General features: G+C 31.2%; 1 protein-coding gene across 10 annotated transcripts in view; it reads right to left on the bottom strand.

Moving 5' to 3' along the window:
• The window catches only part of LOC119634971 (sex determination protein fruitless), a 441,512-nt gene that overhangs the window by 30,687 nt on the left and 387,913 nt on the right, over positions 1-22,912 (bottom strand). For 9 of the 10 annotated variants that reach the window (XM_038029445.1, XM_038029447.1, XM_038029437.1 and 6 more), the window contains 5 exons: positions 12,766-12,913; positions 10,918-11,118; positions 10,069-10,791; positions 7,696-7,965; positions 2,498-2,633 (listed from right to left, as the gene is read on the bottom strand). In XM_038029445.1, the coding sequence (XP_037885373.1) occupies positions 2,498-2,633; positions 7,696-7,965; positions 10,069-10,791; positions 10,918-11,118; positions 12,766-12,913 (1,478 nt within the window). Of the gene's footprint in view, positions 1-2,497; positions 2,634-4,046; positions 5,736-7,695; positions 7,966-10,068; positions 10,792-10,917; positions 11,119-12,765; positions 12,914-22,912 lie in introns of those variants that run through there. The other variant, XM_038029444.1, reaches the window with a different exon arrangement.

Here is a 22,912-nt window from a genome sequence, read left to right as displayed (position 1 = left end):
TTTTTTTTTTTTTTAAATCATTATTATTATTATTATTGTCATTTTCTGTAGTTAAACGCATTTATCTGTTTTGAAAGCCTCTTATTGATTGATTTATATACTGTTTTTCGCATTTTAGTAAAGTTACTAAATATATTTACTGTCTCTTTATCTAATTTGTTATTATTATTATTATTATTATTATTATTATTTCAAGAAAAAGCTAACTCAACTATACTTACACAGGCAAAAAAGAAAAATATATAAATATTTTTTCTATTTTTCTTTTTTTTTCTTTTTAGCATGACTTTCAATCATATTGTATGTAATTTAGCGAAACATTAAAATTTAGAAAAAAATTTACTTCTTTTCTTTTTTTTTATTCTGCTAAAAACTATATGCTCAGTAAGAGGTAAAACAAAACTAAAATAAATAAAAACAAAACCAATGAAAGTAAGAAATAAAAAAAAAAAGAAGGTAGTTTTTAAGTTTAAGACATGCAAGGGGAGAAAATATATATATTTTTTTAAATAATATCTGATTATTAAAACAAAATCTATTTTTAATTACACATTAGGTTACATATATGTACATATACGTATATATATATATATATATATATATATATATATGTATGTGTGTGTATGTATATATATCTCATGTTATTGTTAGAAAACAGAAATACCGTTTACTGTTAACATCTCATGGTTTGTACTCAAAAGTGCGAAAGAGCAAAGCGAATTTCTTTACTTGACTTACAAAAGGAATGCATTTGTAAAACACATTATCGAATAGTGTTTAAAATTTCTTTCCATTTCTAGTTCACATTATATTTTGCAAAAATTTAAAAAAAAAATCATCTTAACCGGTAAATCCTTTTAAACTAGTTTTTTTAAAAGAATTACTTGTAGAGATTATGCATTACGGTCGGTCACTGGCGTACCTTAAAGTACCCTAAATAAATTAAAGCGGTCCCCATCTGAACCATTCTTAATAGTTTTCGTCCTATCGCAAAAATTGCCATCTATATGTTGACACGTACATCACACGGACAGACGGACAATTAAGTAGAATCACTTTCTGAATCGATTTATATAATAAAGCATGAGTCTATCTGGGTATTGTATACATCCGCACAAACTTAATACCGCAATTGGTGTAGAGTATAAAAAATTGGCATTGCAACTATATTTTAGGACCTTAGTTGAAAAATTAATTTTTTTTTTCTTGGTCCCTAAATATATGCTTAGTAATCTCCTCGAATGGTAACATTCTAGTATTTTTCATAATATGAAAAAAAAAACTGCTTTTTTACGCTGTGGTAGACCGGGTTCCAAACAATGGAAAAAAGGATCCCATATTTTCCAAGTTTATATATTTTATGGAAAGCAACTGAATTGTAAAATGAATTAAATTTTTATTGCCTTTGCATATAAATAATAACGCTACGTGTTTATAGTAAGGCGTTCAAAATGCGCAGTCTAGGGGCGGAAACTTTAACATTTATGAACTCTTTGCAAACGAATGTTTTAGGCAAAGTTTTTTTGGAAAAAGCTTACTCAACTTTTCGAAACTTAAACGTTATTGCTTGCCACACGTGCTATGAAATGTCCAAGATTTTAAAAATCTTTTCTTACGTCTACCGGAAATGCCTATCCCTTTAGCTCAGAATCCTAGCTTACGAATATGATCCGAAATGGTTTTAGCCAGCAAGCTCTTCTACAATCTCTGATCTCGTTAAAAAAGGATTTTGCTCTAACCTAATCTAAACGGTTATCGTCGCCGATCGAAGATGGTCGGCCAATGCAGTCGTAAATGTTCACCAAACACTTTTAAGAAATTTGTAAACGCCTTCTTAACATTTCTCCCTAGTTGTTATTACTTCGGTTTTAATTTATAGACTAAGCACTTCTAAATATACTAAGAGTGTTTCGGTCCAATGAGTAAAGCAAGAATATAGAAATACGAGAGGAGACACTTGCCTATGTCTTATACTGCAAATCGGTTTAGTTTTAATTTTCATTTATTAAATAAAAATGCATTCCTTTTCAACACACAACACTTGATTGTAACTCCATTAATATATATGTATATATATGTAATCTTGTTATTCTTGTTTGTTTTGGTTAAAAAAAAAAAAAGAAGAAATGAACACCTTTTGAGGATTATATTAAATATTAATTAAAAAAAGCAAGAAAAAATGTAAATTAAAAAAAAAAAAAAAAAAAAATAAATAAATAAATAAATAAATAAACCAAAAAATTGTGTTAAAAATATTTTGGCATATTGTACAGTAAAAAAAAAAAAAAGGAAGGAAAGTACTGCTACTTAATTATATATATATATATATGTATTTGCATATATGAATTTATAAAGGATATATAATTTGTATACACTGTTTATATAATATATATGTAAAAATAGTTTCATTTTTTATATATATATACCGACTAGAATTGTATGATAAAAAAAAAAAAAAAAAAATGATATAAAAGAAAATAAAAAGTTCTCAACTTACCATCAATGTTATCCGTCTGATCTAAAGGTAATTGCTTAGCGTCATTATGATCTTCTCTCGTATCAGTTACTTGCAATGCATGATGACTCGATAATAGTGATGACATATCCTCAGGATGCAATTTTAAACCTCCGGTCTTTTTTTGTTAATTTAAAGAAAAAATGCCAAAAATTGTAGTTTGTTTTTTGTTTTTGTTGTTTGTTTCACTTTACTTTAAACTATAAATTATTATCAATATTAATAATATAATAGAAAAAAATTTATATTAAATTATTCATTTCATCTACGCTCTATACATACATGTATATATATATATATATATATATATATATTTACAAAGTGCTTCAAACCATTTAAAATGTAACAGAAAATATAAAAAAACAAAGAAAAAAAAAAAAAAAAAAAAACGCAATAAAAAATCGAATTTTCATTACCCACCACCTCAAAAATGGGGATCGTTCAGATACTTCTCATAAATTTCAAATACGTAGTTGCTGTTAGATCTATGCTCTTGCCGGAAATACATATATTCATCAAAAGAAAATAAAAAAAAAAAACAATAAATGATAAGAGGATACTAAGAAAACTACGACGTCGTGCGTGATCTTGTCGCTGCTGAATGCCAAAACAAATCTTTGTAAATTCCTTTCCATCAGGGGGTTCTTTGTCCAAGTTCTTGAGTACACTATCGAATTGATCGGTCTTTATAAAAGAGAAGCCACCGAGTTGTATTCCTTTTTCCCTGGGACTATCGTTACTGATGTGTCTTGAATATGTGTTAGGAGAACTACTATGAGTACATTTAGATCCCTTCTATCAAAGCCAAGATTTTCTTCTTTCTGTTTCAACTCTGTGATTAAACAATAGACGTTAATTTTTCATAGGATAAAGCATTCAAGGAATCTGTCCTAACATTTTCAGCAAGAAGTGAAAGTGGAGCGACTTATAAAAGGGCCGCAAATTGTGAAATGTGTGGCTGTTTGGGAAGATAAGTTCTTATGCCTTTACGAGCACACGTCAATCGTAATTAAAGCAGTTAATATTGAATTCTGCCATGTCAACTTAATGGTCGAGTTTTTTTTAACTACTGGTTTATATGATAACCGCAATAAACTTTGCAAGCACATGATTTCTTATGACAAGAAACTTTATACATTTCAAGTAATTAAATATTTTTGCTTACGCAAAACCGCAAAGCTACACTGGAAGTGTTTCAAAAATTTATCAAAATTTTCATTGTTTTCACTACGCATTTAGGGGCAGATGGTATTTATTTCCCGATCCGGGAGGTGTATGCATCACAGTAAAGGTGATGCGAGTTAAATTTCAAGCTTTGCGGTTATGTGGACTCGAGTCAACGAAGGAATAGAACACACACTCCCGCGTGTGTGTGTTAATTTAATAAAATATATAACCCGGTCAAGTAAAAGTATTATATATTTTTTAACGTCTTACATCCACACTTTTGATATTTGTGTTCGGTATTGATTGCCGCCATACGCAGTTGTATGGTGTATAGCGAAATTGTTTAAATTTACGACAAAAACATTATAGTAGACCGCAGTCTATCATTAAATACCCTACAACGACTTTTCAAAATAAAACATTATATGAAAAGTAATCGAAGAAGTGTGGTCCAATCTGAGCAGCGTTCTGCCTTGAGCCAAAAGAAGTTGTCGTGCCCTTGAACACGCATACACAAAGGAGACGGAAAGACAGACGGACGGACGGACGGACAGACAGACAGACAGACGGACGGACAGACAGACAGACAGACAGACAGACTCAGCTTAGGCAGACTGTATTCAGATTACGTTTCATGCATGTGGAAGCACGCATGAAGTTCGCGGCCTGATTAATCAAGGACATTAAACCTTTGTGGTTCGTAAAAGACTTTTAGATGGTTTGTGGACTAGAAATGTCATGGTACTGCAATTATTCTCAATGTAAAATGCTACAGATCTGAAATTAAATGATTTCGATTCGGGAAATTCTCAACAAGATGCGTAAACATATGCCATACACTTCGTGATACGATCAATTTATTGACAGTAAATTTCAATGAGCGTGCAATGAGTATATGTTACACACTTTAGTAGATCCTTGATGCGTATAACTAAGTTCAAAAGAAGGTAGATTCATCTTGGTATACATCCGTTCTTTGGTAGTGGGTATAAACGTATTGAAAATATTAATTGCTTGAGTAAATTTTGTTTTTTTTTGTTTTTTTTTTTCATTTTTTAAATTCTGTTCGCAAATAAGACCCTGAGCTAATTCCTACTATACAATATTTGTTCAGGTATGTCCTAGACTATGTAGTTGGGTTGTCATCACCCAAGTTAATGGTTATTATTTCTTTTGATTTACTCCTTAAATTAGATTCAGTTTTGCTTAAATTCTCATTATCGGAGTCCTTTTGTTTGTTGCTAGTAATTTTCTGTTGTTGCGTTTCTTGCATTTCGCGTTCGTAGCATAAACGATGAGATTTGCATTTGTTGTGATGATTAACAATTTCAAGGCGGAAATTTGAATTGCCTTCGACGAACGATGTTCGTATATCGGGCAATTCACTAGACCATCTACGACAGAATTTACAATACATGGTATTCGAGTTTTCATCGTATTGCAGCCAATCGTAAAGGAAAAGCCAATTAGTACGAAATCTGCCACTTTTGCGTGCGCTAGTATTTGCGCTTGGCAAAGAGCTACTGGTGCTTAATGGACTTGACATGGGATGAGTTAAATTGCTATGTGTGCTTGTCGCTACGGCAGAACGTGATGTAGATGCGTCAGTATTGTAAATATTCGGGTTAGGAATTTCGCATGTGGAAGCCATTAGAAATTGCTGCTGCTGCTGCTCTTGTTGCTGATGCAGTAAACGTTGTATTGTTGTCGTAGCAGCCATTTCAAGATCGACTACGTTTTGTTTCCAAGTATTTTTGAAATGTTGCTGAGTTTGTTGTTGCAATCGTTTAAGTTGCACTTCAACCGCCTGTTGAAACATAAGATTTTGTTGCTGTTGCTGATGTTGCTGTTGATCATGTTGTTGTTGCTGCTGTTGTTGCTGTTGTTGTTGTTGTTGTTGTCTCTGATAATGTTCAAACTGTTCGTGCTGCAATTGCTTAGCGGTTTTATTGACAACAAGATTGCTTCGTGTTGCGTCATTAAAGGATTTGAGATTAGTCTTGTGCTTCAATTGATGCAATTGTTGTTGAGGATTATCGAGATTAATTGTGGTCTTTATAACGGCAATTATTAACGAAAAATTTTTGTGTTTTTTTTTGTTTTTTTTATTTTTTTTTTGTTATGCGAAATAAAACAAAAACAAAAAAAAACAAAGAGAAAAATTAAAGAAAAAGCAATTAAAACTCAAGAAAAAAGTAAATTTTTTTTCTTTCTTTAAGTTAATTAATAAACAAATAAAATAAATAAGGAAGGATTATTGTGCTAAATGTTTCTATGTAACTTTAAGTTTATGTTTGTGTATAATATTTATTTATGTTCGTTCATAATTTAAAAAGTAAAGCTTTCTTATTTTTTTTTTTTTTTTTTTTTTGTTTCTTTTCATCTGGGGTTTTGAATTTTCAACAAAATCATGAATAGATTTTTGAAATTTTTTGTTTAGATTTTTTCTTTTTCTCGGCCGATATTATTTATTGTTTTCTCGTTTCCTTCTTTAAATCTCAATAATCCTTCACTTTTTATTTGATCATTAAATAAAACTTTTTTCCAGAGTTTTGATTTTTGTTTCTCTTTTGTCTTTTTTCTTTTCTCCTTTTTTTTTTTTTTTTTTGATTTTTTGTTCCACACATTTCGTCAAAAGGTTTGAAGCAATTTGCAAAGTCATTTCTTCAATTTTATAAATTCTAAATAAAAGCAGGTTTTTCAATATACAACAAAAAAAAAAAAAAAAAAAAAAAAAGAAAAGAGGATAAAAAAAAAATAATGAATTGGAACCACCGTACCGGTCCAAAGAAAAAACCTTAACAAAATATTTATGTAAATAGTAAAAAAAGGGAAACTTTGTACAAATAACTCATTGAATTGCTATTTAATGCTCTTTTTTTTAACTTTATTGTTTCTTCTCAAAAGTGTTCATAAACATGTTGCTGATGTGTTGCTGATTAACGTGTAATGTTAAATATGCACAATTTAAGAGAATTAAGCTTCCACTAAAAAAGTTAAACAGTAGAACGGATATGATTGCGGTCAAGTTCCCACCCAAGCTAGAGTTGAAAACATTTTTCGACAAGATCACGTATTATATCGAAACGTTATTTTGATACGCAACATGTTGCTGCAATAAAAACTCTCCTTAACCATTTGTGGTACAAGGGTATATTAAGTTTGTGCAAAGCAGGACTTCGGATAGACCTACCAGTTTATTCTACTAGTCGATTGAGAATCATTTTCTGAATCGGTCTAAACTTATCTGACCACCTGACTATCTTGTTTGCTTGTGTTCAACCTACGAGCCGGAAATTTTGAAATTTTTTGTTGAAATTTCGTACAATGACCTGTGTTTGGCCCCAGGGTGAACGCTAATGGAAATGTTCCACATTGGGCCACGTTTTCCGACCACCACCTTTAGCGAAAATGCATTTCAAGCAAATGGAAAACACTGTAGTAATAACAATGATTCATAGAATATTCAATCATTCATATAAAGCCGAAAAGATGCTCTGACTAAAACAGGCGCTAACAAAACTGGCATAGCCAAGGATAGATAGCGTTAGATAATTTGTGGGAAAACTGACTACAGAAAGATGTAGCTTGGGTAAGTGTTCATTGAAGCTAGAACTAACAAGAAAAGGAATAATCCAAGACATTTGTCTAAAATGGTTGATTAAGAATAATTCAAGAAAAAAATTGTGATGATATGGAGAAAAGCTCAAGAAGGGAGAGTTCAGAATGATTTGGATAGGTTTATTTGTCATTGTCATAAAAGTGTTAAAGTCCTTGTTATTCAAAATCTAAATATATATATAGTTAGCCTTAAGACTGACTATGATAATCAAGAAGATATTTATGATCAATCATTTGTAACGTGGCATGCAGATATCATATGCGAAAGAAATCTTCTCCAGCAACATGTTTATGGAAACATTATTGTAACATTTTTTTTTAAGTAAATTAGAAACATGCAATCATTCCACAATTGTTTTATACAAATTTAGAATATTAACAAAAGAACTTACCGGCAAGTAATCGGGTGGCAAAGAAACATGATGTTCACGTTGTTGCTGTTGCGCATCGATCAATTCCTGTTTAATACTCAACGATTGATTTAAACCCATACCACCAGCGGAAGCGCTTACATTACCGCCACTAATGCCACTCACTGATAAAGGCGAGTCATGACGACCACCGGAATCCTCAGTTTCTGATGTATTACCACCGCCACCTATGCCACCGCCACTATTTGGTTTTGGCACGGGACTTGCTTTAAAATTACTGTGTGAGGATGCCTATAATGGGAGTGAGTTGAAGCAGAAGGTCATCATAACATTTTTTTTTTTTTTTAATATAATAATAATAATAATAATAGAGTAAATTATTTGTAAAAATTTTGTAAAACAAACAATACACTGATAAACTCAACTACATATTGAGAACTATATAAGAAAAATTGTAACAAATATTTGCGTTCACTGATAACGTGACCCAATTCTCAAATGCTTTAAATTCGGTCACGTGCAAAATTTAAAAAAAAAAAAAAAAAAAAAAGAAACGACTGATAACGCTTAACACTTTCACTTGCGAATGTATTGAGCATGTATTTTAATAACCGCTTGATTTGTTTTCTCAAGTCTAAAGTAAAATAGGGTGTTTTACTTATTATTATTGTGTCTTAAATTAGTGGCGTTTTTATTTGCACGCCAGATGAGCCTACGGAAGAGCGAGCTAAGTGACGACCAAGATTTAAATCGTTCATAGAAAAATGTGCATACTTTTGCCGAATTTCGGATTCTTAGAAAGCCTTTATCCTTAATTGACGACTGTTAAAAGTAAAGTCGGCTTCGAACGAATTTTATAATGCGTCGACTTAAACAATTACTTATTAATTCTGAGTGTATCAGCGAACCGCTTTAGAGCGGTAGCTTAGGCTACTCTTGCCATCGAATCGAAATTATTTAATAAAACTAAACTGAAAATTGTTTTTCTTGGCTAATTTTTGAACAAATTCCCACTTTTAAGACGGACGGACGGAAATAACGCGAACTAAACATTGCTGCTTTTAAATAGAATATTACCATAATTAGGATTAAATTCTTTTTATAGATTGGAGCTAGTGCTTGCTTCTGTATGCTGTAAAAGCTTTGACTAACTTAAAATTCCGTTATATTTCAACGGTTAATAGCATAAAGGGATATTAATTATATGATATTTAATAATATTTAATAAACATTTTTTGCGCTAAGTTTTGACTTTGCATATCCATGACAATTGTGCAAACGAGTTATTATTTTTACACAGATTATGTATTTAGTCTGAAGTTTTTTTTTTATTATTTTTTTAAAACGTTTATGTTCTATAATTAAATAAACTAATACCCTATTATACTAATTTGATGAAAAATATTTAATCCAAAAAAGATTAACATACACCTGCACGTTTGTATACCGGTGATGAGCATATTCATTTTGTCAAAACGTTTGCAACGTCCAGAAAGTAACATTAAAGACCCCCCCCTAAGGTGTATATATTCATGATCAGCATCAACACATGTCTGTCCATCTGTATAATGTCCGTTGTATAATTTTTCCTGGCCGCATTATTAAGCTATTGACTTCAAATTTGGCGGAAACATTGATAGGGTCTTGCACGCAAGTTGATATAGAAAAGAGGTCAAATCGATCAAAGGACACGTCCACAGCACCACGTGAACTGAGAACACCTCTGTTCTTCAAAAGATATTGAAAATTGACTTTTTGCTTATTACAAATTATAGTTGATAAATATATCATATCATTTGTACGCGTAGTCTAGGGCCAAAGCTATTTTACCCATAAAAAATGGAAGAAATTGAGCAAGCCTACTCCACATTATAGTGTATCAAAAATTTCTTTTTTCAGTAGCTTTGTAAGACGCAGAAGAAAGGTCGAAAAATCCCATAAATCCATCGGGCAGTTTGTCAGCTTGTCTGTCCTTCTGTCCGTCCGCACAACTGTGCTATCACTGATATACATTCTCACCTTAGCAAAAATGATAATATCGCCTAAGAATTTACAGAAATATTTGGAAGTTATCTAAACTTTTCAAAGAGCCCGCCTACAACGCCCACACGTCTATGCGACAAAAACTTTTATTTTGAAAATTAAAAAAAAAAAACTGCACCCAATCCATATTACAAGTCATGAAAATTTTGTTCATCTAGATCTTTTGTCTTTTTTAGGATAACGGTGATGGATATAAAAGATTCGGTCACCGCCGAATATAATTTTCGTACTTGTTTTAATTAATTTAAATGTGAGCATTATTTGCATTGTTTGCCTGTTACTACAAGTGTTTTAATTATTGCAATGTTTTGAAAATAGTTTTTGGCCTATTGCGTGGCAATGGAAGCTTACCTGAGAGTCTTGAGTGTAATGCCTGTCCTGTACATTTGCGTTTGGGGTCGAGGTCAACGAATTATCACAGTTGGATGAGTTCTTACGTCTTCGCTTATTACTACTACTTATGTGCTCCACCGGTGTGGTGGACATTTCCCTATCACGATCTCTCTTTGACTTGGTACTATAGTCGAGTTGCATCAAATCATCACGACTGTCAACACGTTCACGTTCCGTGCTACCACTGCCACCATTATCGTTGCCGCCTGCGCCTCGTTCGCTGCCTCGATCGCTGCTTGCGTCACCGCGCGTATTTAGAACATCGACACTGGCGCTACGGCTGGCTGCAGCTGCAACTGCGGCCGCGACCGCTGCTGCTGCAGCACTTGCACTACCCACACTAGGAGATCGTTCACCGCTGGTTAAACCCAATGCAGCAGCAGCTGCGGATTGCAAACTGGCATTACTACTAGCTGCAGCAACTGCCGCAGCAGCAGCTGCTGCTGCCGCCGCCGCTGAGCTACGTTCACTTAGACTACTACTGCTACGGTGCGAGTGTAAATCTTCACGCAAATCTGCGCGACTATCATGCATAGGATCACGATCGCGGGACTGACGTTCACCACGCATACCGATGCCACCGTATGTAGGCCGGCCAGTAGGTGAGGAAGCTGCGGAATCGCGGTGTTTGTCAAGTTCCGAAGGATAATTCAAATTATTATTATCTGTAAGACCGCGTACCTGGAATTGAAATTAAAAAATTTTTCATTAAAATTTATTATGTTTCGCCCGTATTTTTGAATTTATGTAGAATTTTTTTTTTTTTGTTTTTTTTTTTTTTTTTTTTGTTATTTAAAAAGTACCAACCTGTAGGCTTTCGGCTGTTTTGAGAAACATCGGCAAAGAACTTTGACCAACATTTACTTCGCCCTTGTACATAAAATCGAGCAGGGAACGCATTTCTGAATATCTGACATCTTTCAAATAAATGATGGGATGTGGATGATGATTCTGCAGGAATATGGTTTCGAAATATGGGCTGCATGCTGATAGTATAGTTTGATGTGCCTGTAGAATGAAAAACAAAAAAAAAAAAAACCAAAGAAAATCAAAATGACATTTTGTACAAAAAGTGTTTGTTAAACACACACATACATTAATTCTTATGTTTTTTTTCATACAATTATTTAAATTGACTTTTACATGCTATTAGAAGCTGTCTGTAACCTGTCACCTGTTAAGCAGATATTTATTTATGTATTTATGTATGTCTGCTTTCTCTTCTTTTCACTGTTCTTTTTTTTTGTTTTTTGTATACAAGAATAAAACATGACTTTGCCTTTTACCTAGAACTTTTTATAGAAATATTAAGTCACCGTTTTTACCGTAAGCTACTTGTTGCTCCTGGTAATATGGTGTGTCACGTAAGCGTGCTTGCTTGCTATTTTCTGACAGTTCCTTTCATGATGAATCGATGCTGTCTGATAACAGATTATTCTTTCAAGGCAATGAGTTCGTGGCTGTTGGTTTACAACGGAACAATTTGTTTATATTGTTTATAGCTTCCACTTGTTTGTAAGTTAACAATGATGTATTGCGATATCGTTAGATTTAATGAAACAAGCAAGCATGCAACTGGTTCCGGAATATGAACTTTTACTTGCATTAAATATAATAATAAATAGATTTGTAAATTTTACAATAAGTACATGAGATGTGCTTCAGTTTCTTGTTCACAGTATGGGCGTTTGTTTCGTTCGGCCAATTCTTCGAAGAATTTATAGCATATTAACATATCTTAGATTATGATATCCTATGAGCAATTTGTGGGGAAAAACTTTACGAGGTTAAGAGTTCTTTCTGCAATAGTGGGCTTTAGATTTTATTCACATAAATCTAATAACTTTGAAAAATGTTTACCTGCTTTAAACGAATTAGATAGCAGACGATCGATCGTAAGAATAAACTAAGTGAGAACCTCATCTAAATCAAGTAATCTGTCCGATAATATGTTTTACATTCGATTAACTTCTTTTTTATATACACAATAATAAATAAAACTTAAATCAAGTAATTAAAATCCGTCCGAAAATATGTTTTACATTTCAATAACTTTTTTTTTTATGTACGCAATAAGTAAAGCTTAAACCAAGCTGTTCTAAATAACAGAGATTATTGATCCCACTGTACAAAGACAATGCCGTGTATATAGAGTTTAAATAGATGGACATGTATTATGCAAATTTACAAAATTCATTGAATTCATGAATTTGTTGAGAATAGGTAACGCACAGCTGGTGAAAGCTTTGTGGCAGGTACCGTCTCTGTAAAGTTGATTAGTATTTCGAAAGTATTACAGAGTAGAATATGTACAGCCTTCGATAATGTAATGGATTTTTTTTACTATCGAATGAAAAATCTTTCGATCATTAGATCACTATCGAATGACAAATTCAAATTACGATCGAGTTTACTCGTTATCGAGAACTATAAATCAGCACATGGAAACCTATAATCTTTGTAAATAATGAATGCTTTCATGGTTAATCTGCTGCCCTGCTTTGCTAGTTCTTTTAAGGTAACTTTGATTTGATAGCTAATAAGAAAATAATTATGTGAATTTTATTATGAATAAATTTTGTAAATAACTAGCGATGAAAGAAAGTCAGTCGCACAAAATATTTTCATTTGAATTTTTATATAATGTATTCTCACCTTAACTGTGTTACCTTCGCAGGCTAATGTTACATCGCAAAGAGCCTCTCGTTGCAGCAGAGAGGTGAGTACACCAGTTAAATTTGTCGGATGATTATTCCAGCGTAAACAGAACTGCTGGTCCATAGCTCCTTGGTCAGTGTTGTACCTATGGAAAAATTTGCAATAAAAAAACAAAAATAGATAAATGCAAAATACAATAAATTTTAATGTTTGAAAAATAATTAATTAAAATTATGTAAATTAAATAAGTTCAAAAATATGCTCACGTTTTAATGTGATAGTTGAAAAAAAAAAACGTTTTTCACCTCTGCTTAGTAAGCAATTTTTAATTTAATTAATTCTTTTATCACGTGTTTCTGCCCCACTCTATAAAGTATTCGCACTGCAAGTGCATTTTTATGGCTCTATATAAAAATGAAGCCGAGTTTTTTTTTTCGCATGATCCTGATGTGCTTTTTTTCTATATATTGCGAAAGTGAATCCAAGTTACAAAAGCTATTTCTTTATGAAATTCTATGTCGACAACTTCTTATCCGAATTTGATAGAGAGTGAGACGGAAAAGATCATTGTTGATATATGATTTTCTAGATTTTTATTTTTTTTTTATTCTCGCCTACACAAGTGGTAATTAGTTGGAGCTTTGTTGAATTCGAGTTAATTTTTGCAAAAAAAAAAAAAAAAAAAAAAAAAAAAACACATGCATTACATTATGCATCTCTTGCAAACACATTAAATGCCATAATTTAGTTTATTGTTTATATACTCAGATTGTGTGTGTAAATCAATTTAGGAAAATATATTTTTGAATTTAATCATACAAACATGCATATGCTTTCGCATTAAATGCCCTGCCTAATCGACGAAGAGATTCCTTTATATGCATAATTTTATTTGTATATGCATAACATATAATTATATTTACGTTACATATGTTGCAATATTTTCTATTATTTATGCTTGTCACGCGCTTCCAATTAAGTTTAATATTAATTTGATAATTTCAAATCGTATTATAAGCAATAGTAATAATGACAACAACAACAAACAAACAAACAACAACAAAAACAACAACAACAAATATATTGATAATGCAAATTACTTTGCAACCAATACTCTTATTTACGCACGTTTAGATGTCTATGTATTATATACTTGGATAGAAAATGTAATACTGAAATGAATGCAGACGTATATGCACCAGATTGGTTTGATGCTACAAATAATGCATCGAAGAAAAACAAGTAACGCAACAAGCACGGATGAGTTTTTCTCTTTTTTAATATTAAAAGTTTTTCTCTCATGGGCTTGGGGACGTTGTAGGCGTGCCCTTTGAAAAGTTTAGGATAATTCCAAATTCTTATGCAAATTTGTAGGGTGACTTTTTCCGCGAACGGGAAAATATTTACTTACAGATACTAAACAGCTGTGCGGACGGATAGACGGACAGACCATGTTTAGGTGATTTGCAAATTTGAAACTAAACAAGGATTTATATAGAAGTATTGAAAAAGAAATTAAATTTTGATACACTGCAATATTCGGTAGGCGTGGTGAATTTGTTTCCAATTTTTGTATATATATGCTACACCGTCGTCCATACAATATGCTTACAAATTATAGCTTATGAGTTATGAGCAAAAAACTAATTTTTTATTACTTTTGAAAGAGTTGTTCCCAGTTAATGTGACACTCCGGGTTTGTCTTTCGACTGATTTGTCCCATTTTCACTAGCAATCTGCGTACAGGAACTTCTAATGTTTTTGCAAACTTGAGGTCGATAGCTTCATTTATGGGATCGCGAAAATGTTTGTGACAGCCATTATACAGATGGGTAAACAGCCAGACAGATAGACGGACATGCTTAAATTGCTTCAGAATTTCTTGCTAATCAAGAATACACATACTTTGCGGGGCCTGCGAAGCTTCTTTCTGGGCGTTGCAAACGTGTTGACAAAATGAATATACACCTCATCCTTCGGTCTTAGATATAAAAAAGAATTTGCTTTTAATTTTTTTAGGAAGAAAAAAAGTCCTATTGATCGTTTTGGGTATATTTTGGAAGAAGTAATATATTATTACTCAATAAGTTCGTAGAACGAGAACGAGATTTTCTTTAAAGAAAATGCTTTAAAATTTCATTACACTCAGGCCATCACTTAACGAGCTGCAGTTGTTTTCGTAACTCTATCTTTGTTTTTATCAGACAATGGAAAAATCTGAATTTCCTACCGGCCTATGTAATATTCAGAAGGATTTAAGATAAAACTAATCGATTTGAGTTCAGTTCGTGAATCGATTAAGGCATCTCTGCCCATCAGTATAACTGTCTGATGTCCGCTCAAAGTACGGATTGCATCGTCCGAGACATGCTATTGAAGTTTGATGCTTTGACGCGTGGACATAACATCTTCGGAGTGTATTGGAACACATCGTACTTACGATTATTCATCATTTGTCATATTAAGTTCTTTCTTGAAACAAGTTTTTCCGCTGTTATCTGGCATATTACATATACATATATATGTGCAAACCTTGAATGCGACAGGGCCATTTTTGGAATGTTCTTGATAAATAGGAAGCCTTCGTAAAGCATTCTAAGGGGATTCTTATCAAATTGAAAATTTAAAAAATCGATTTTATTTTTTAAATACCATACCTAGCGTTATCGATGAAAGGAGTCTCCTTTAGCACACGTTGCGAATTTTGAACGCCGATGATTATCCATCATTTCAAGTCTTATTTAAGAATAATTGCCTGTTTTATCTACCAGCGGATCTAAATTTTTATTTCTTTGCATACTGATGAAGACAAGAGTGCCTGCCAGTCTTCCGCAATTCTAAGCAAGCATTTGCTATAAATTGCGAGTCATTGACTGCAGAAATACGAAAATTATTTCTTCTTTCTTTTTAGATTTTAAGTATTGTGTGTGGGTGTACTGGCTAGTAAGCCAGATAACTCTAATTCAATTATAGAAATTAGACAGACATATAGACAGATGAATATGATTAAAAGCAATTCGAAATATCGGGACATGTCAAGGGTATATAAATATGAATTGCGGCATCATAATCAACAAAAGGGAATAATGAAATTGTTTATATAATATTTTCAGTCTCTTTTCTATTATTTTATTATAATTAATATCGTTTATCACAAGTCTGACTAGTAGAGTAACAAATATCTATCTGTCTGTATATCTTTCATCAAGTTTTAAATGCTAATAGTGATTAAAATTTCACTTTGCTGCAATATACAAATTTTCATGTTACGAATTTCTCCAGTCCAGTTAGTTGCCTATGCTTAGGATATTTACCGTTATTTGACCGTTTGTTTGACCACAGCTAACAGTATTTCGGTTTACCAGCTATAGTTATATAGTTTATTCACATCTTTATTATTATGTTTTGTGCGTACTACTCGCCTGTTTATACAATATGTTGAATGCATATTTATGTAAATACTTTTTCCTTTTTTTTTTTTTGTTTTTTTTTTATGTAAAATGACCGATAAATCTAAAAAATATTGATCCTAATAATGGGCATATAGTGTTAATGAGCAACGAATGCCAAAATTATGTATTTAGCAATAAATGCATTAATTTTGATCTCCTTATGGCTCAATATTTTTAAATCGCTCGATGCGTACGTGTAACATTTATTATAACTATCGCCTGCTGTTGCACATTTTTTTTTTTTTTTTTTTGGTTGAATTATATTTTAACTCTTAATTATATGATGACCAACTGGTGTTGACTCTAAAATGTTTTTCAATTTCAATATGGCTAATTGTTTTAATGACCAATTTTAGATATATATATATACATGTGTGTATGTGTATATATATATATATATAGGTATATAATGAATGAATGCCCGTCTAATTGACTCTTATAGTTTGCTAAATACTCTAAATTGTTGATAGTAGATAAAAACGTAATGAGTTTATCTGCAAGCAGTTCTTAAATGATAATTAACAGCGTGTTGTTAAATAAATGACATTTACAGTACAGTGTAACTATCTCGCTTCAAAATTAGGAAATATAATTTTTGATTTCAGCTAAATTAAGCGTATGATAATTTTTCATTTTTTTTTTTTGGTTTCCTTCAGAATAGTCAATGTAAAGACCGGTTGGTGTTAATGCTAATCTCAGGTTGAAACCACCAGGTTGGTTAGTATATATCGTATATGACGTTTTAACTGTCAATTCATTGAAGTCTGTAAATTATTAACGAAATGATTAAATATTTTTTTTTCAATTTCCCGTCAAAGGTAAATGCGAGTGTGGGGAAAATGTTTGCCATAGATAGAACATTTTTCATATCTTTTGCAAAACCGATAAAAACCTAAACTATATGTAATTGACTGTTTTAGGGCAGACACTTACTAATCGAATCGAATAACTTATTAAAGATGTGCTATTATCTTCTGGCGGCCCTGATGGTAGGTAAAAGATAAAGAAAAATGAAGATTTTCTTAATTTTTGTAATACGTTGAATAAACACATAGTCAGAAGCCAAGTCATTCAACACATTTTAGTTCAGTAAAAGATCACAAATTTTAAGCTTATTTCTTCTATGCAAAGAGTTTTAAGTTAAGAGAATTTGTTGTTTCGTAAGAGTGCTGATTAGGCATATAAAAAGAGTGCACTGCATAAAAAAAGCTTTCCCTTTCTTAGGATATCAACGCGAGTAATCAATCTCTTAAAATTTATGCATTTTTGCTGCGAGAGACGCTTACAAATACATACCTCATATATATATATATATATATATATATATATATATAAATTGTGCATTGTGTATGCCGGTTTTTGTATACTCATGATTGATGAATGTGCGAATGTGGGCATAAAAGCAACAACAAAAAATAAATAAATAAATAAAAAGAAAAAATTGCTGATACTTTACAATTTTTTGTTTACTAAGTAATAAAGGCAATGGCTTGTAATTCATTAAAATAAATGAAAAATTATTACAACTCAATGAGAATTACACTCGCACGCGTATACACACAAACACAATTGCATATAATCTATGAGCAAGTATGAAAAGCTGCTATGAACACCTTATCAATTAGAGATGCAGTATGGCGGGGGTGGGTGTGAAAAAAATTATGTGAATGCGGCGCTTACATTGAAAGTTTAAATGTTTGGATTTAATTATTTCTAAATAAATTGTGAAATAATTTTTATATTTAAGATCAGAAATTGTCGATACATTCAATTTATTATTGCACTTGTAATGCTTATATAATTTCCATTGGAGATGTTACACAGATCATGCTGAAAATGTTTTAACCCATGTACTTCAGTCCCCTATTCCATTTGTCCACTCATTTTTTTATTCATAGAATCGATAGGAAAATATTAAGTTTAAATATATATTTTTGATTAGAGTGAAATTTCGCTTTAATTTATTATTATTTATTAAGCATTTATTTATCTATAAAAATGAACTAAAAATGTCTTTTTCCACAAAATCAAATTAAAAAAAATTATTTCCAAGTTGGCTCAAGTAAAAAATTTATACCTTATGATCGAACTTAATAACCCATGGATCTCCTAGTATTTTCCTGATACTATGTCAACAAAGTCAACCCGTCAAACAAGATGACTGTTATCCTGATAAATATAAAAATTATTCTTATCTTAACGATCTCTTTTTTTTTTTTTCTCTCTTTCTACTGTGAAACAATATTAAGAAATTTTCATGATACGGATACGGATTCAATTTTTCAAATAATTTTCATTAATATATTAAAGTTACATAAAATTAAATGATAAACATTTGATTCTAAAATTTGAGTGTTGTAGCGTTCACGTTCCCGAGCGTGTTAAACTATGAACATGGGTTGCATTTTTGGATTTGTAATAGAACCCTTCTTTACAGTGATATATATGAGCGCATATATATATATAGTTAAATTGATAAAGAGAATGTGAGCTTTATGTGGTCTCTGGCAATTAGATAACGAATGGATCTCAAAGATCGTATTTACGCGACTTTTAGGTTCCCTTACATGTTCAGGTTTTTTTCTTACATTATTTCTATTCTTAAAGAGACAAGAAAGCAACATAGAAAGTTAAAATATATAATGTAAGTTTGTTGGCTTAATTTCATTAACTATATATCAAAATCGGTTAATGCCGTCAACGATAACTGCTTTGTGAGTTATGTAATTGAAGTTATGTTGAAGAAACTGAAATATCTCAATGCATTACCTAAGGCAAAACATTAATAAGTCGGGTAAAGTCGACCATTTAAGATCCCTCCAATCTACTATTTTTTGTTTATTTGTATAACAAAATAGGAGGAGGAGTACTTTTCATGACAATTCTTGCATGCAAAAAATAGATTTGCATGATAAAAATTTGGTGAATTATGTAATTGAAGTTATGTAGAAGAAACTGAAATATCTCAATGCATTACCTAAAGGCATGTAAAAACAAACGAAAACATTAAAAAGTCGGGTAAAGTCGATAATTAAAGGTCCCTTCAATCTCTTCTTTTTTTTTTTTCTTTATTTGCGTAATAAAATAGGAGGAGGAGTACTTTCCTTATGTAATCTCAATTTTTCATATAAATTTAGTTTGCTGAAGAACTATTACTAGAAGACTTTCGGTGGGAAACGTTGAAAATATGATAGGGTGAAGGCGGTAAAAGTCGTCCGGTAAGAATGTGTTTCAAATTTCGTCAAATCCCCGAAAATATTTTGTAATTTGCGACCTTTAGATTGAACACGAATGTATAAGGTCGGAGATTAGACAGACAGACAGACAGACAGACAGACAGACAGATATACAATCATGGTTATGTTGACTTTAAAAATGATTTGAAGTCAATTATGTATTCTATATGATGTATCCACTTTCTATAAGATGGGTTTAGCTGAACACCTTCTGCATGTCTACATGTAGTTCATAGGGGGTGAAGAGGAGCCTGAATTGGCTTCAGTATGAATTAAATAAAAAATGAAAGTAAACTTGCATCGTTTAAATGTTTAAGTTAAGACCTCATATTTTCGTCTATTTAGCGAAAAATACAGTTTTAATTATTGAAATCATGTCAAAGTTTTTCGAGATGCTGGGTATTCACAATTCGCTCTAACGTAAATGTCGACGAGTTCGTACCTGTTTTTATGAAAAAAATTTGTAATAATATTAAACGCTACCAATAAATTTTAACGAAAAATACATGAAAATATAATTGAATTGATTACGTAAACCCAAATACCATAACAGCGCAAAAAATTAACAAAAAAAAAAAAAAAAAAAAAAAAAAAAAACAATTAAAATAGAATTCACATACATTTAGAAAATTGTATCGGTTAAAAATAAACCAAAGAGAGGAGGAGATCACGAGCTTTGTATGCATGAGTTAATGCATATATGTTTGCTGTTTTAATATTTTTCCCATATGTTCATATGTACAAGATGAATTATATATATATATATATATATGATGGCGATAGTAGTAGTTGTAGTAGTAGTAGTACTAATAATGGCTGCAAAATACATGATACGATGATGTTTGAAAAACTGAAAGTGATCATCAAATCATCATTTATTTAATTATTTATCTATAACACTGACAGAATTATGGCATTTAGCTCTCTTATGTTATGCTTTCGTTTCTTCACTTCCATTCAATTATTTCGATATTTTTTTTTTTTTATTTTATTTATCTAAGCGTTATGTTTATTAAATATACATATAACACGCATACATGAACATTTCTATTCTATTTAAATACAAGTATTAGTATGCAAGTATGGTGCCTGCCTGCCGTACACTTCTTCTTAATCATATATATTCTATTTATTTGCAATATTAAGTGCTTGTGTGTGTGTATATATATATATGTATGTTTCACTTTCGTTTTCTTTTACGTTCTGGCGAGATAACGGTGAAGTAATAAAATAAAATTTGCGTTTTTATTTTTATTATATTGTACTCGTATATGTGCACTCAATGTTTTTATTTATATGACAATGTAGTACGCGTATCTATAAATATGTATAAACGTGTATATATATATATATATGTATAGGTATATGAAGAGATAGCAAGTACAGTGTAACGTATTTCATATCGCTTTATATGTAGTTTAGTGTATTTGTTTATCATTTTAGCTTTAATTAGTAATTTCGGTTTGGTTGCAATGCTACTCCACACTGTCTGCTTATTATTTATTTTGTTGTTAAGGTAATAATTCGCGATAAAATCTCAATAATAAAAAAATACATTTTATTTTTTTATTTATTTATTTTTTTTTGCTTAATTATATATAAAATCTATTACAAATCAATTCTGATTTAAGTTTTACTGTCTATTTAAAATCCTATGCATTTAGTTTGGGGCGAGTTATAAGTGCATATTTTGGCAATAACGGAAGTGAAGCGAAGGTTACTTGATTCCCCCCCCCAAAAAAAAAAATATAATTAAAAATGAAGAGATACATGCTGAAGGTTACTTGATTTCTCAAAATATAATTGAAAATGAAGAGATATGTGCTTTTTGTTGTGTGTGTGCAATCCTTAAGAATAACAAAAGATGTTGCGCATACATCTTTCTGTCTGTCCATCAGTGGATTTGTTCAGTTGGTTTCTCCGTTCGCCAATTCCTTAGTTATAACTTTTATCCATCTGCATAGTTGTTCGTCATTTTTTTTTAACTTTTTTTTTTTTTTTTTTTGGTCAACTAATCTGACCATGTGATGGTGAGAAATAAGTGGGGAGAATAAGAGATAGGTAGTGGCTAAAGCTAAAGAGGTATATGCCCGATCGGTAAGTGTTGTAGGTTTACCGATCCTATCATTCATAGTAACTATTGAACGCACACCAACCACCATAATTAAAGTATAGTCTGCCGCGTTGGAAAATGAAATCGATTAGGCTGACTTGATAGTTGCGATTCTTAATTACCACTACTATAGTTCAATTGTCTCCTATTTTCGTGTCTGACCCGGTTAATCTGTCCATCAATCCATATCGATTAGTCCCTTTTTTAGCTAATCTATTTATTTTTATATTTTCTGTCCTATCCGCCTGAGTAGCCGAAGGCGAGGAATCTCGACTAGCAAGTCCAATGATCGTGGGTTCGAATCTCAAGTGCGGTAGAGTTTCTAATAAAAAGCCGATAGCCTTAGATGATAGTGCTTTTAAGAGTTTAGTCTTCGAATTTATTTCTCTGGCGAAATTAATAATAATAATATATATGCGAATGTTTGTTTGTATAGGATTTGTCCACTAGAACATTACAATTTCAAAATTTGGAAATGCATTAATGTATGTATATATATATATTATATATATACATATAATTTGTGTTAGCTACATATATATATTCTGATGGCTAATGTATCAGAACTTAATAATGCTAGGGCCATATACGTTACTTTTTTTTTTAATTTCAACTTCAAAATTCTACCATAGGAGCGAGAAAAGAGATTACTTCTATTGCATAGCCTCCGAGACAATATTAATTTTATTTAAAAAAGTTCTCTCTGTCACTCCCATTGTTGATCTTATTTGGATATCCTGTATGTTTCTCGTATAGCAATCTGGCTGTGGTGCAAGTGAGATTGAATTGATCAACAGATCCTTAAACAAAAGTAGAGAGGCTAGAGTAGAATAGAGTAAATAGAACTTTCAATCTTTAGTCCTTGTTGAGGATTAAACTATGGTCACATCAATCCTTCACACACGCATAATATAAATCTTATCGGAGAGTCTGCAGTAAATCATTTTCTTTGAGTAAACTAAATTTATGAAAATATTTGCGTTACATACAATGTTTTATGGAATCCGTTCAGAGAATTTACGACTTTAAAATATATATTACTCGTCCTTAATAGTTTAAAATAGTAGTTTTTCTTCTTTTTCTTCTTACATTATATATATATATATATATATATATTTATATTATAATATAAATATATTTTGTATGTATTTATAATGGATTTGTTTTTTTTTGTTTTGGAATGCCACTCGTTTCTCAGTTATCTGCACAAGCATTTGTGGCTTTGATAAGTTTCGCACAAGGTCAGACATGTTTAAAACCTTTGATAATATTCGCATATAAATCTACATGAATGTATGTGCAAATACATACAATACTATATACATTTACAAATGAAAATACAT

The sequence above is a fragment of the Glossina fuscipes genome, unplaced genomic scaffold (genome assembly GCF_014805625.2).
Source record: "Glossina fuscipes isolate IAEA_lab_2018 unplaced genomic scaffold, Yale_Gfus_2 3, whole genome shotgun sequence".
NCBI lineage: Eukaryota > Metazoa > Arthropoda > Insecta > Diptera > Glossinidae > Glossina > Glossina fuscipes.
This window is presented reverse-complemented; position numbering and strand designations above follow the sequence as displayed.